General features: G+C 48.5%; 1 protein-coding gene across 1 annotated transcript in view; it reads right to left on the bottom strand.

Moving 5' to 3' along the window:
- Positions 1–1,578: 1,578 nt before the first annotated feature.
- The window catches only part of MGMT (O-6-methylguanine-DNA methyltransferase), a 312,579-nt gene continuing 298,588 nt past the window's right edge, over positions 1,579–15,569 (bottom strand). The window contains exons 5-6 of the mRNA XM_038744020.1: positions 13,101–13,240; positions 1,579–1,904 (exon numbers count right to left, since the gene is read on the bottom strand). Of these exons, the coding sequence (XP_038599948.1) occupies positions 1,734–1,904; positions 13,101–13,240 (311 nt within the window). The 3' untranslated portion in view covers positions 1,579–1,733. The remainder of the gene's footprint in view (positions 1,905–13,100; positions 13,241–15,569) is intronic.

Genomic DNA, 15,569 nt, shown 5'->3' with positions numbered 1-15,569 from the left:
GGAGGTTACAAGGTGATCAGGTTGTCCCAGGTGGGACTCACAGTCTTAATCCCCATTTTACAGATGAGGGAACTGAGGCCCAGAGAACTGAAGTGACTTGCACAGCTGACAAGTGGCAGAGGCGGGATTTGAACCCATGACCTCTGTCTCCCAAGTCCGTGCTCTTTCCATTGAGCCATGCTGCTTCTCTATTATTGCTGTGATTCTTCACTCACAACCAAAATCACCATCCTGCCTGGATTAGTAACATTATTTTTTTTGTTAATTTGGTGGTGGGCTGGCGGCGTGTGGCCTTCAAGAGAGTCAAACCTTTTATTCCAATCACGCCATCCGGGCTGAAGAAAAAAACCCCACGAAAGTAGTGATAAAAATAAGATCAAAGCTTTGTCTGCCTGCAAGCTGGAGACGGGAACAAGTCCCACGTTTTGCTCTAACAATAGCCGGGAAGAGCGGACCGGACCGTTCAATAGCCATTTCCTCCGGAGGGGCCGGAGAAGCCGGGGGGAGGTCAAACTCCGTCTCCCCCGTCCGAACCTCGAAGGAGGCCGGAGGAGGCTTTGTGTCTCCCCTGGGCTGGGAGATTCGGCCTGCACGGACAGAGAGAGAGAGAAAGAGAGAGAGAGAAATGGGGGAGGGCTGAAATGCCGTTGTGCATTTCATTCATTCAATCATATTTAGTGAGCGCTTACTGTGTGCAGAGCACTGTACTAAGCACTTGCACTGTACATTTAATAATAATAATAATAATAATGGCATTTGTTAAGCGCTTACTATGTGCAAAGCACTGTTCTAAGGGCTGGGGGGGGGGATACAATGTGATCAAGTTGTCCCACGTGGGGCTCACAGTCTTCATCCCCATTTTTCCAGATGAGGTAACTAAGGCTCAGAGAAGTTAAGTGACATGCCCAAGGTCACACAGCAGACTTGTGGTGGAGCCGGGATTCGAACTCATGACCTCTGACTCCAAAGCCCGGGCTCTTTCCACTGAGCCACGCTGCTTTCTCTCGGTGCCAAGAAACCTCCCTAATAACAATAATAATGATGACGGTATTTGTTAAGCGCTTACTACGTGCACAGCACTCTTCTAAGCGCTGGGGAGGTTTCAAGGTGATCAGGTTGTCCCACGGGGGGGCTCACAGTTTTAATCCCCATTTTACAGATGAGGGAACTGAGGCATGGAGAAGTTAAGCGACTTGCCCAAAGTCACACGGCTGACAGTTGGCAGAGCCGGGATTTGAACGTATGAACTCTGACTCCAAAGCCCGGGCTCTTCTAGACTTTGAGCCCGCTGTTGGGTAGGGACCGTCTCTATATGTCGCAAGCTTGTATTTTCCAAGCGCTTAGTACAGTGCTCTGCCACACAGTAAGCGCTCAATAAATACGATTGAATGAGTCTTTCCACTGAGCCATGCTGCTTCCCTAGGGTTGTGGGCGGATGGACGGACGCGGCTTCCCTCTATCGCAATGTCCCTCCCGCCCCCTCATCCCTGCCTTAATGAACATTAAAAATAGAAAGCATCTTGGGTGGACGACGGACGGGCAAAACCGAGAAGCCCAAGCACGGGACGCGGGAATGGCTCCGCTGTAAGATGTCGGCTCGGCTCCCCTCAGGACCCGGCCGGCGTTTTTAATGTAATCTGGAAACTGCACATTTCACTCCGGAGGCCGCGTTACAATGACGTGTCGCTCAGATATTGCCGCGGCCGAAGAACCGGAGACTCTTCTCCAGGGGATCAGGGGTTGGATGAGGTTGGAGCCGTGCCGCGCCCAGTTGGGCGGGAAAGCTGGGCCTTGGGGCGTCTCTCGTGGGCCAGGAGCCATTCTTTGGTCGCTGTGCCTCCCCCGTAGTTCCCGATCTTGCCGCTGCTGAGAATCACTCGGTGACACGGGATCATGATGGCGATCTGCGAAGGAGAAGAGTGGTGTGATAAGCGGCGAGGCCTAGCGGATAGAGCCCGGCCCTGGGGGTTGGGAGGACTTGCGTTAACAATAATAATAATAATAATACTAATGAGTGCATTTGTTAAGCATTTACTATGTTCCAGGCACTGTCCTAAGCTCTGGGGTGGATACTAGCAAATCGGGTTGGACACAGTCCCTGTCCCGCGTGGGGCTCACGGTCTCAATTCCCATTTTACAGATTGGGCCCAGAGAAGTAAAGTGACTTTCATTCAATTCACTCAATCGTATTTACTGAGCGCTTACTGTGTGCAGACTTGCCCAAGGTCACACAGCACACAAGTGGTGGAGCCTGGATTAGAACCCATAACTTTCTGACTCCAGGCTCGGGCTCTATCCACTATGCCATGTTGTTTCTAGTCACTTGTCTGCTGGGTGATCACGGACAAGTCACTTCACGTCAATTCAATTCAATCGTATTTATTGAGCATTCACTGTGGACAAAGCACTGTACTAAGCGTTTGGGTGAGTACACTAAAGCAGTAAATAGACACATTCCCTTCCCACAACAAACCTACAGTCTAGAGGGGGAGACAGATATGAATATAATGTCTTCAACTTCCCTGGGCCTCAGTTCCACCATCTGGAAAACGGGGGTTAAGACTGGAATCTCCAAGTAGGACATCGACTGTTTCCAACCTGATTTGCTTGTATCTGAACCCTCAAGGGTCAGTCCTTGGTCCCTTCTATTCTCCATCTACACTCACTCCCTTGGAGAACTCATTCACCTCTACGGCTTCAACTACCGTCTCTATGTGGACGACACCCAAATCTAAATCTCCTCCCCTGTTCTCTCTCCCTCCCTCCAGGCTCATATCTCCTCCTGCCTTCAGGACATCATCATCAATCGTATTTATTGAGCGCTTACTATGTGCAGAGCACTGTATCTCCATCTGGATGTCTGCCCGCCATCTAAAACTCAACATGTCCATGACAGAGCTCCTTATCTTTCCTCCCAAACCCTGTTCTCTCCCTGTTGACGGCACTACCATCCTTCCCGTCTCACAAGCCCGCAACCTTGATGTTATTCTTGATCTCTCTCTCTGTCTCTCTCTCTGTCTCTCTCTCTGTCTCTCTCCCCTACATCATCATCAGTCGCATTTATTGAGTGCTTATTATGTGCAGAGCACTGTACTAAGCGCTTGGGAATTACAAATTGGCAACATATAGAGACAGTCCCTACCCAACAGTGGGCTCACAGTCTAAAAGTCCCCTACACACATCCAGTCCGTCACCAAATCCTGCCGGTCTCATCTTCACAACATGGCCAACATCTGTCCTTTCCTCTCCATCCAAACTGTTACCACATTAGTACAAGCACTCATCCCGTCCTGACTGGATTACCGCATCAGCCTCCTTTCTGACCTCCCAAACTCCTGCCTCTCTCCACTTCAGTCCATATTTCACTCCGCTTCCCGGATTATCTTTCTATAGAAGCGATCAGGGCATGTCATCTTCCTCCTCAAAAACCTCCAGTGGTTGCCCATCCACCTCTGTATCAAGCAAAAACTCCTCACCATCGGCTTTAAAGCTGTCCATCCCCTCACCCCCTCTTACCTCATCCCCTTCTTTCCTTCTCCAGCCCAGCCCGCACCCTCCGCTCCTCTGCTGCCTTAACCTCCTCCCTGGGCCTCATTCTCACCTGCCCCGCCGTCAACCCCCGGCCCACATCCTACCTCTGACCTGGAACACCCTCCCTCCTCCAATCCGCCAAACAATCACTCTTGCCCCCCTTAAAAGCCCTACTGAAGGCTCACCTCCTCCAAGAGGCCTTCCCACACTAAGCCCCCCTTTTCCTCAGCTCCCCCTCACTCGGCGTCACCTCAACTCACTCCCTTTGCTCTTTCCCCCCCTCTTCCAACCCCACAGCACTTATGTATATACGTCTATAATTCTACTTATTGATATTGATGCCTGTTTTCCCGTTTTGACGTCTGTCTTCCCCCTTCTAGACTGTAAACCCGGTGTGGGCAGGGATTGTCTCTCTTTACTGCTGAATGAATGAATGAACGAATCTACGCCAGTGCTTTGAACGGTGCTTGGCACATAGTAAGAACTTAACAAATACCATTGAAACAAAACAAAAAAGCAACCTCTCTGTTGATCCATCGTTAGTCCATCACATTTGGGGAGTGGATACTGAGTGTGGCGCGCTATACCCTGCAGAGCGCTGTATGCTGAGAGAAGCAGTGTGGCCCAGTGGAAAGAGCCTGGGACCGGGAATCAGAAGGACTAATCCCAGCTCCGCCACTTGTCTGCTGTCTGACCTCGAGCAAGTCACTTTACTTCTCTGGGCCTCAGTTTCCTTATCTGTACAATGGGGAATAAGACTCTGAGCCCCACGTGGGTCAGGGACTGTGTCCAACCAGATTCTGCTTCTATCCACCCCAGCGCTTAGAACAGTGCCTGGAACATAATAAGCGCTTAACACATACCACGATTCTTCTTCTTCTTCTTATTACTTCACGGCTCTTGGGAGAATACAATAATGGTACAGGGAACTAACCCCTGCTCTTGACTCAATCAGTGGTACTTATTGGGCACTTTCTGTGTGCAGAGCACTGTACTAAATCCTTGGGAGAGTACAATTCAACAGAGTTGGTCGACATGTTCCCTGCCCACAATGAGCTTACAGTCTAGAGGAGGAGACAGACATTAAAAGAAATGAATAATCCAATGGTGGAGACAAATGCCAAGTTATTTACAGATAGGAGGAGGAAGATAATGGAGAGATAGAGAAGTGAAGAAGTAATAAAAACTAGTATCGTACTATTAAGCATCCTGGCGTATTGTACTCTCCTGAGCACTCAAAACAACACTCTGCACATAGTAAGTGCTCAGTAAATACCACTGATTGATTAAGCGTTAACTGTGTGCCAAGCACTGGGATAGACATAAAATAATCTGATTGGACACAGTCCCTGCCTTGTAAGAATAATAATAATAATAATAATAATAATAATGATAATAATAATAATAATGGCATTTGTTAAGCACTTACTATGTGCAAAGCACTGTTCTAAGTGCTGGGGGGATTCAAGGTGATCAGGTTGTCCCATGTGGGGCTCACAATCTGAATCCCCATTTTACAGCTGAGGGAACTGAGGCTCAGAGAAGTTAAGTGACTTGCCCAAGGTCACACAGCAGACATGTGGCAGAGTCGGGATTAGAACCCACGACCTCTGTCTCCCAAACCCGGGCTCTTTCCACTGTGCCACACTGCTTCTAGGTCTAAGCAGGAAAGAGAACATGTATTTAATCCCTAGGAAAATCACTTAGCTTCTCTGCACCTCAATTTCTTCAACTAAGTGAGTATAAAGTGAGGAGTAAATATCTGTTCTCACTCCCCTTTAGACTCCGGGCCTCATGTGGGACAGGGACTCTGTCTGACCTGATTATCTTGCATCTACCCCAGTGCTTAGCACAGTCCTCGGCACTTAGTACGTGCTCAACAAATGCCACAGTTATTACCATTGCTAGAAGGAGGACGCTCACAACTGAACATTATTGTCGGGAGGTGTTGCATCTTGGGGAAATCAGGCACATCTCTAATTTTAACAACGTGAACCTTGCTTCCATTTGGGGTAATTTGGGTGGCGGCTCGCAGACTATTAAAATAATGAACCTCAGCTAAATTTATTGGGACCCTAAGGACATTCTCAGAGGAGTGCCACCCCGCCTCCTCTCCTTTAAAGCTTGGGCTGCATAAAACATCATTTTTATCCCTAGCCAAGGAGCTCATAGTATAATAATAACGATAATAATAATGGCATTCGTTAACCGCTTATTATGTGCAGAGCACTGTTCTAAGCACTGGGGGGATATAAGGTGATCAGGTTGTCCCACGGGGGGCTCACAGTTTTAATCCCCATTTTGCAGATGAGATAACAGAGGCACAGAGAAGTTAAGTGACTTGCCCAAGGTCACACAGCTGACAATTGGTGGAGCCGGGATTCGAATCCATGACCTCTGACTCCCAAGCCCACACTCTTTCCACTGAGCCACGCTGCTTCTCTAGTATCCCCCCGGCACCGAAATCCCACGCATCCCCGAAGGGGATTAGTCACTTCCCCAGCCCCCGTCTCCGACGCTCTGAAACTTTCAAACCCAGAGATCCGCCATCCACGGAAGAACGCCGAAGAGCCTCCCGTCCATAACGGGAACCCTCTGATTCTAGATCGGCGGCTGAATATTTGCTCCAACTTTGTTTTTGTTCTTCTGGGCAGCGGCCCCACGGGGAAACAGATTGTTTTCACTTACAGCCTCATCAATACCTAAATCCCGGTGAACAAGTGACACTGAGAAGCTGGAATCAATATCTCGCCGGGCATTTTTTTTCTGCTGGTCAAATGGTTCAACGCGACTGACATTCTTGCAGCTCAGAACACGATGCTAAATCTTTATCAACAGCCACCTAGGTGACTGGCGGAGAGAGGCTCGGGCCGCCATGGATGCTCATGGCGATCAGGGACTAAACCGGCTCCTCGATAATGTGTTGGCTTCGGAAAGAGGTGAGAGAGAGAGAGAGAGAGAACGCTCCGTCCTGGCTATCGATCGCCTTCGAAAGGCATTTAGCGGATTCGGCGTGAGGAGGAAACGGGGCCCGTGTTAGCCACCCGGGGGGAGGCCGGGACTGTGAAGAGGCGACAGTCGGAGGCCACTGGATGGCAAATCCTCCTGGAAATCGTCCGAAGTGTCGACAGGACGTCGACAGAGAGGCCGCAGAGGTGGCAAAGGTGGCAAAGGAGCCCAGCTCTCGCTGAGCCACAGTTGCCATTTCACCCCTGTTGAACCGAGCCTTTTGACTCTTCTCTTCCCCCCACCTCCAACAGGACGAGAGACACTCGAGCAGGGAGTATTGATGTCTAATAAGGATAATAATAACTGTGGCGTTTGTTAATAATAATAATTATGGTGTACGTCAAGCGCTTGCTATGTGCCAGGCATGTACTAAGAGCTGGGGTGGATACAAGCAAATCGGGCTGGACCCGATCCCTTTCCCACGTGGGGCTCACGGTCTCAATCCCCATCTTCAATCAATCAATCAATCGTATTTATTGAGCGCTTACTGTGTGCAGAGCACTGCACGAAGCGCTTGTACTATCTTCAAGATAGTAATAATAATAACAATAACATTTATTAAGCGCTTACTATGTGCCAGGCACTGTTCTAAGCGCCGCGGAGGTTACAAGGTGAGCAGGTTGTCCTACGTGGGGCTCGCAGTCTTCATTCCCATTTTACAGATGAGGTAACTGAGGCACAGAGAAGTTACGTGCTGCGGGGGATATAAGATAATCAGGTTGTCCCACATGGGGCTCACAGTCTTCATCCCCATTTTACATATGAGGGAACTGAGGTCCTGTGAATAATCATAATAATAATGGTATTTGTTAAGCGCTTACTATGTGCCAGTACACAGTGCTAGTACAGTGCTCTGCACATAGTAAGCGCTCAATAAATACAATTGATGATGATTGATGATGCCAGGCACTGTTCTAAGCACTGGGGAGGTTACAAGGTGATCAGGTTGTCCTACGTGGGGCTCGCAGTCTTCATTCCCATTTCACAGATGAGGTAACTGAGACACAGAGAAGTTACGTGCTGGGGAGGATACAAGATAATCAGGTTGTCCCACATGGGGCTCACAGTCTTCATCCCCATTTTACATATGAGGGAACTGAGGTCCAGCGAATAATAATAATGGTATTTGTTAAGCGCTTACTATGTGCCAGGCACTGTTCTAAGCACTGGGGAGGTTACAAGGTGATCAGGTTGTCCCACCGGGGGCTCACAGTCTTAATCCCCATTTTACAGATGAGGTAACTGAGGCACAGAGAAGTGAAGTGACTTGTCCAAGGTCACACAGCTGACAATTGTCGGAGCCGGGGTTTGAACCCATGACCTCTGACTCCAAAGCCCGGGCTCTTTCCACTAAGCCAAGCTGCTGATGAGGGAATGCACACAGTAAGCGCTCAATAAATACGATTGAATGAATGAATGAATGAGGCCCAGAGAAGCAAAGTGACTTGCCCAAGGTCACACAGCAGACAAGTGACCTGTGCCAAGCACTGTTCTAAGTGCCGGGGTGGAGACAAGGAAATGGGGTTGGACACACAATCCACGTCCCCCGTGGGGCTCTCAGTCTCAATCTCCATTTTAAAGATGAGGTGACTGCCTGGCACATAGTAAGCGCTTAACACGTACCACAACAAACCCCAAAATGGTCTCTGACCCCACGGCCCGTGCCCTTTTCACTAATAATGATGGTATTTGTTAAACGCTTACTATGTGCCAAGCACTGTTCTAAACGCTGGGGCTGATACAACGTCATCAGGTCGTCCCACGTGGGGCTCACAGACTTAATCCCCATTTTACAGATGAGGCACAGGGAAGTGAAGTGACTTGCCCAAAGTCACACAGCTGAGAAGTGGAGGAGCCAGGATTAGAACCCACGACCTCTGACTCCCAAACCCATGCTCATTCATTCAATCATATTTATTGAGCGCTTACTGAGCCCACTGTTGGGTAGGGACGGTCTCTATGTGTTGCCAACTTGTACTTCCCAAGCGCTTAGTACAGTGCTCTGCACACAGTAAGCGCTCAATAAATACAATTGATGATGATGATGATGATGCAGAGCACTGTACTAAGCGCTTGGGAAGTACAAGTTGGCAACATATAGAGACGGTCCCTACACAACAGCGGGCTCACAGTCCAGCTCTTGCCAATAGTCCATGCTGCTTTCATTCAATCGTATTTATTGAGTGCTGACTGTGTGCAAAGCACTGTACCAAGTGACTTGGTGGACAGAGAACTGGCCTGAGAGTCAGAAGGTCATGGGTTCTAATCCTGCTCCGCCACCTGTCTGCTGTGTGGCCTTGGGCAAGCCACTTAACTTCCCTGTGCCTCAGTTCCCTCATCTGTAAAATGGGGATTAAGACTGTGAGGCCCATGTGGGGCAGGGACTGTGTTCAACCCGATTTGCTTGCATCCACCCCAGTGCTTAGTACAGTGCCTGGAACATAGTAAGTGCTTAACAAATACCACTATTATTGCCATTATTATTACGATTATTCCTTTCTTCCTCCCTTCAAGGCCCTGCTGAGAGCTCACCTTCTCCAGGAGGCCTTCCCAGACTGAGCCCCTTCCTTCCTCTCCCCCTCGTCCCCCTCTCCATCCCCCCCATCTTACCTCCTTCCCTTCCCCACAGCATCTGTATATATTTATATATGTTTGTACATATTTATTACTCTATTTATTTATTTATTTATTTTACTTGTACATATCTATTTATTTTATTTTGTTAGTATGTTTGGTTTTGTTCTCTGTCTCCCCCTTTTAGACTGTGAGCCCACTGTTGGGTAGGGACTGTCTCTATATGTTGCCAATTTGTACTTCCCAAGCGCTTAGTACAGTGCTCTGCACACAGTAAGCGCTCAATAAATACGATTGATGATGATGATGATGATGATTACTAAGTGCTTCACAACTCTTGGCTCCTGCTGGCCCTTTTCCACCAGCTTGTAAAGTTGAAAGTCACAGAACGGATTAAGTAGACTGTAAGCCCACTGTTGGGTAGGGACCGTCTCTATATGTCGCCAACTTGTACTTCTCAAGCGCTTAGTCCAGTGCTCTGCACACAGGAAGCGCTCAATAAATACGATTGAATGAATGAATGAATGAATGTAGAGTGACCCAAATTGGAAGGAAAACTTTCCAAAAGCCCCTGAGAGGAATTCGACCCCATGCCGGTGTCAATTTGCATGAGGGAAAACTGCCTTAAACTCGATGGATAATAGGGTATCCACACTAATCCCTGTTCGATTTCGGTAGCGAATGATCTCATGGATGGGACTTCGGATCCATTATGGAAGGTCTGCACGTGTTTTTATTCGCTACCAGTTTAAAACCCCGGTGGAAACCCGCGCTCTAATGTAAGCGACTGAGCGAATGAGAAGCAGCGTGGCTCAGTGGAACGAGCCCGGGCTTTGGAGTCAGAGGTCATGGGTTCGAATCCCCGCTCTGCCAATTGTCAGCTGTGTAGTTCACTTCTCTGTGCCTCAGTTCCCTCGCCTGTAAAATGGGGATGAAGACTGTGAGCCCCCTGTGGGACCACCTGATCACCTGGTCATCTCCCCAGCGCTTAAAACAGTGCTTTGCACATAGTAAGCGCTTAATAAATGCCATCATTATTATTATTATGAGGTCACGTTTGGATGCTGACGTTCACGGGGATTAAAAGGATGGGAAGGGAGGCCAGCTGCTTGAAGAACAGCGGGTGTTTCTGAATAAAGTCTCCGCAGCCGCCACTTAAAAATCTCCACAGAATCCGTGGATCCGAAAGCCAGGCCCGCGACCTGTGTTGTACATCCCAGATGACAAGCAGCGTGGCTTGGTGATGATGATGATGACGATGATGGCATTTGTTAAGCGCTTACTATGTGCAAAGCACAGTTCTAAGCGCTGGGGGGATACAATAGGATCAAGTTGTCCCACGTGGGGCTCACAGTCTTAACCCTCATTTTACAGATGAGGTAACTGAGGCTCAGAGAAGTCAAGTGAGTTGCCCAAGGTCACACAGCAGACATGTGGCGGAGCCGGGATTCGAACCCATGAACTCTGACTCCAAAGCCCGGGCTCTTTCCACTGAGCCATGCTGCTCCTCTAAGAGTTTGGGCCTCGGAGCCTGAAGGATCTCGTTATCTACCCCAGTGTGAAGCACACAGTAATTGCTTAACCAATACTACGATCAGTCAAATAGTCGGTCAATCGATGGTAATTATTGATAGCCTATAATGTGCAGAACACAGTACTCAGCGTTTGGGAGAGCACGGACAAACAGAATTAGCAGACATAATAATAATAAATAATTACGGTATGTGTTAAGCGCTTACTATGTGCCAGGAACTGTTCTAAGCGCCGGGAAATCAAGTTGAACCCAGTCCCTGTCCCACCTGAGGCTCAGAGTCTCAAACCCCATTTTCCAGATGAGGTAACTGAGGCCCAGAGAAGTGAACAGACTCGCCCAAGGTCACCCAGACTTCCATGCCTGGGCTCTATCCACAATGCCATGCTGCTTCTCATGGCATGGTTCCCTGCCCATAACGAGATTACAGTCTGGGGGTGGCGGGGGAGGGAAGGGGAAGACACTAGTTTGAATAAATAATTTATTAAATATAATTTAAAGATATGTCTATTATTGATTTCATTATTATTTTTACGGAAGGGAGAGTTGTCACCATAGGGAGGAAGAGAGAAATGGCAACCAGGTGTACCCAATAAGGAAGTCAGAAGGACCTGGTTTCTAATCTTGACTCTGCCACTTGTCTGCTGGGTGACCTTGGGCGAGTCACTTCACTTCTCTGGGCCTCAGTTCCCTCATCTGGAAAATGGCGATTAAAACTGTGAGCCCCATATGGGACAACCTGATCACCCTGTATCTGCCCCGGTGCTTGGAACAGTGTTTGGCATGTAGTAAGCGTTTAATTCTATGATTATTATTAATATCACTTCACTTCTCTGTGCCTCAGTGACCTCATCTGGAAGATGGGGATCGAGACAGTGAACCCCATGTGGGACAGGGACTGCGTCCAACTCGATTTGCCTCTAATGCTCTGCACCCAGTAAGCACTCAATAAATTTGACTGAATGAATGAATCCACCCCAGCGCTTAGTCCAGCGCTTAGTCTAATATTGACTCTGCCACTTGTCTGCTGGGTGACCTTGGGTGAGTCACTTCACTTCTCTGGGCCTCAGTTCCCTCATCTGGAAAATGGCGATTAAGATTGTGAGCCCCACATGGGACAACCTGATGACCTTGTATCTGCCCCGGTGCTTCGAATAGTATTTGGCATGTAGTAAGCGTTTCACAAATTCTATGATTATTATCACTTCACTGCTCTGTGCCTCAGTGACCTCATCTGGAAGATGGGGATCGAGACAGTGAACCCCACATGGGACAGGGACTGCGTCCAACTCGATTTGCCTCTAATGCTCTGCACAAAGTAAGTGCTCAATAAATTCGACTGAACGAATGAATCCACCCTAGCGCTTAGTCTAATCTTGATTCTGCCACTTCTCTGCTGGGTGACCTTGGGTGAGTCACTTCACTTCTCTGGGCCTCAGTTCCCTCATCTGGAAAATGGCGATTAAGACTGTGAGCCCCACATGGGACAACCTGATGACCTTGTATCTGCCCTGGTGCTTAGAACAGTGTTTGGCATGTAGTAAGCATTTAGCAAATTCTATGATTATTATTATTATCACTTCACTGCTCTGTGCCTCAGTGACCTCATCTGGAAGATAATAATAATAATAATAATAATAATAATAATAATAATAACAATAATAATAATAATAATAATAATAATAATTTTGGTATTTGTTAAGTGCTTACTATATGCAAAGCACTGTTCTAAGCGCTGGGGAGGATACAAGGTGATCAGGTTGTCCCATGTGGGACTCACAATCTTAAACCCCATTTTACAGATGAGGTAACTGAGGCCCAGAGAAGTTAAGTGACTTGCCCAGAGTCACACAGCTGAGAAGCGGCAGAGCCGGTATTTGAACCCATGACCTCTGACTCCCAAACCCGTGCTCTTTCCACTGAGCCACGCTGGGGATCAAGATGTGGGACAGAGACTGCGTCCAACTTGATTTGCCTCTAATACTGCACAGAGACTGCGTCCAACTCGATTTGCCTCTAATGCTGCACACAGTAAGCGCTCAATAAATTCGACTGAACGAATGAATCCACCCCAGCGCTTAGTCGTCATCATCATCATCATCAATCGCATTTATTGAGTGCTTACTGTGTGCAGAGCACTGTACTAAGCGCTTGGGAAGTACAAATTGGCAACATATAGAGAAAGTCCCTACCCAACAGTGGGCTGACAGTCTAAAAGGGGGAGACAAAACCAAACATACTAACAAAATAAAATAAATAGAATAGATACGTACAAGCAAAATAAATAAATCCACCCCAGCGCTCAGTCCTGTGTCTGGCACACAGTCAGTGCTTAATGAATACAATCATCATCATCACCATCAAGGAGCTTCCAGCCTAGAGGGGGAGGAGGATGCCAAGGTGGTTAGGGGTCACTGCCCCTCATCCCGCGGCCCGCCGTTTCCCGGGCCCGTACCGGATTTCCACGCATCGCTCCTCCCACGGCCCGGGCCGCCTGGTCGCGGCCCACCAGCTGCGCCAGTTGCTGGTAGGACACGGTTTCCCCAAATTTCACCCGCTCCAGCAATGCCAGCAGCACCCTCCTGGTGAAGGAATCTGAAAGGCACAACGGAGGACAGTCTCCCGTTAGCATCCTCGGCATCTGATTCTGACACCCGTCTCCATGCTTTGTTTCGCTGTCCGTCTCCCCCTTCGACTCACTCATTCATTCAATCGTATTTATTGAGCGCTTACTGTGTGCAGAGCACTGGACTAAGCGCTTGGGAAGTCCAAGTTGGCAACATATAGAGACGGTCCCTACCCAACGGCGGGCTCACGGTCTAGAAGGGGGAGACAGATGACAAAACAAAACATATTAACAAAATAAGAAAAATGGAATAAATATGTACAAGTAAAATAGAGTAATAAATCCGTACAACTATATATACATATATACAGGTGCTGTGGGGAGGGGAAGGAGGTAAGGCGGGGGGGATGAGGAGAGGGAGAGGAACGGGGGGGGGGATGAGTGTGGGAAGGCCTCCTGGAGGAGGTGAGCTCTCAGTAGGGCCTTGAAGGGAGGAAGAGAGCGAGCTTGGCGGATGTGTGGAGGGAGGGCATTCCGGGCCCGGGGGAGGACGTGGGCCGGGGGTCGACGGCGGGACAGGCGAGAACGAGGTACGGGGAGGAGATTAGCCGTGGCAGAGGAGCGGAGGGTGCAGGCTGGGCTGGAGAAGGAGAGAAGGGAGGTGAGGTAGGAAGGGGGCGAGGGGATGGACAGCCTTGAAGCCGAGAGTGAGGAGTTTTTGCCTGATGCGTAGGTTGACTGGTTATACAGATGAGTTATACAGTTATACAGATGAGGTTACTGAAGCCCAAAGAAGAGAAGTGACTTGCCCAAGGTCATGCAGCAGACAAGTGGCACAGCCAGGATTAGAACCCGTGACTTCTGACTCTCCGGCCCAGGATCTTCCCACTTAGACATGCCGCTTCTCTGAGCGAGAGACGGTCCACTCTAGTCTATACTCGTCGTGGGCAGGGAGCGTGTTTACCAATTCTGTTATACTCTCCTGTCCCCAGCTGCTTAGTACAGTGCTCGAAATGGTGATGATGGCATTTGTTAAGCGCTTACTATGTGCGATGCACTGTCCTAAGCGCTGGGGTAGATACAAGGTCGCCTGCTGTTGGGTAGGGACTGTCTCTATATGTTGCCAACTTGTACTTCCTAAGCGCTTAGTACAGTGCTCTGCACACAGTAAGCGCTCAATACATATGATTGAATGAATGAGTGAATAATAATAATAATAATAATAGTAATTATGGTACTTGTTAAGCGCTTACTATGTGCAAAGCATTGTTCTAAGCGCTGGGGGGGATACAAGGTGATCAGGTTGTCCCAAGAGGGGCTCACAGTCTTAATCCCCATTTTACAGATGAGGAAACTGAGGCACAGAGAAGTGAAGTGACTTGCCCAAAGTCACACAGCTGACAACTGGCGGAGCCAGGATTTGAACCCACAACCTTCTGACTCCAAAGCCTGGGCTCTTTCCACTGAGCCACGCTGCTTCTCTAAACACAGAACACAGGCCTGGGAATCAGAAGGTTGTGGGTTCTAATCTCAGCTCTGCCACTTGTTTGTTTTGTGACCTTGGGAAAGACATTTCATGTCTCTGGGCCTTAGTTCCCTCATCTGGAAAATGGGAATCAAGACTGTGAGCCCCATGTGGGACAGGGACTGGGCCCAACCCGATTATCTTGTATCTATCCCAGGGCTTAGCACAGCACCTGGTACATAGTAAGTGCTTAATAAATACCACTATTACTATTTTCTGGAGGCAGAGTGGCTTAGTGGGTACAGCATGGGCCTGAGAGTAAGAAGGACCTGGGTTCTAATTCCGGCTCTGCCACTCGTCTGCTGTGTGACCCTGGGCAAGTCACTTCACTTCTCTATGACTTAGTTACTTCTCTTTAAAATGGGGATTAAGACTGTGAGCCTCACATGGGACAGGGACTGTGTCCAACCTAATTAACTTTTATCCCTCCTAGTGCTTGGAATGGTGCTTGGCCCATAGTAAGTGCTGATTAAATACTACTACTACTATTATTGTTTTATTATTATTATTATTATTATGGTAGCGATTAGACACAGACTAAGCATGGCTCAGTCTTAAGAGAAGCAGTGTGGCTCAATGGAAAGAGCCCGGGCTTTGGAGTCAGAGGTCATGGGTTCAAATCCCGGCTCCGCCACTTCATTCATTCATTCATTCATTCATTCATTCATTCATTCGTATTTATTATCAATCAATCGTATTTATTGAGCGCTTATTGTGCGCAGAGCACACAAGTTCGCAACATATAGAGACAGTCCCTACCCAACAGTGGGTTCACAGTCTTGTCATTGGGTAAATCACTTCACTTCTCTGGGCCTCAGTTACCTCATCTGTAA

Source organism: Tachyglossus aculeatus, chromosome 3 (genome assembly GCF_015852505.1).
Source record: "Tachyglossus aculeatus isolate mTacAcu1 chromosome 3, mTacAcu1.pri, whole genome shotgun sequence".
Taxonomy (NCBI): Eukaryota; Metazoa; Chordata; class Mammalia; order Monotremata; family Tachyglossidae; genus Tachyglossus; species Tachyglossus aculeatus.
This window is presented reverse-complemented; position numbering and strand designations above follow the sequence as displayed.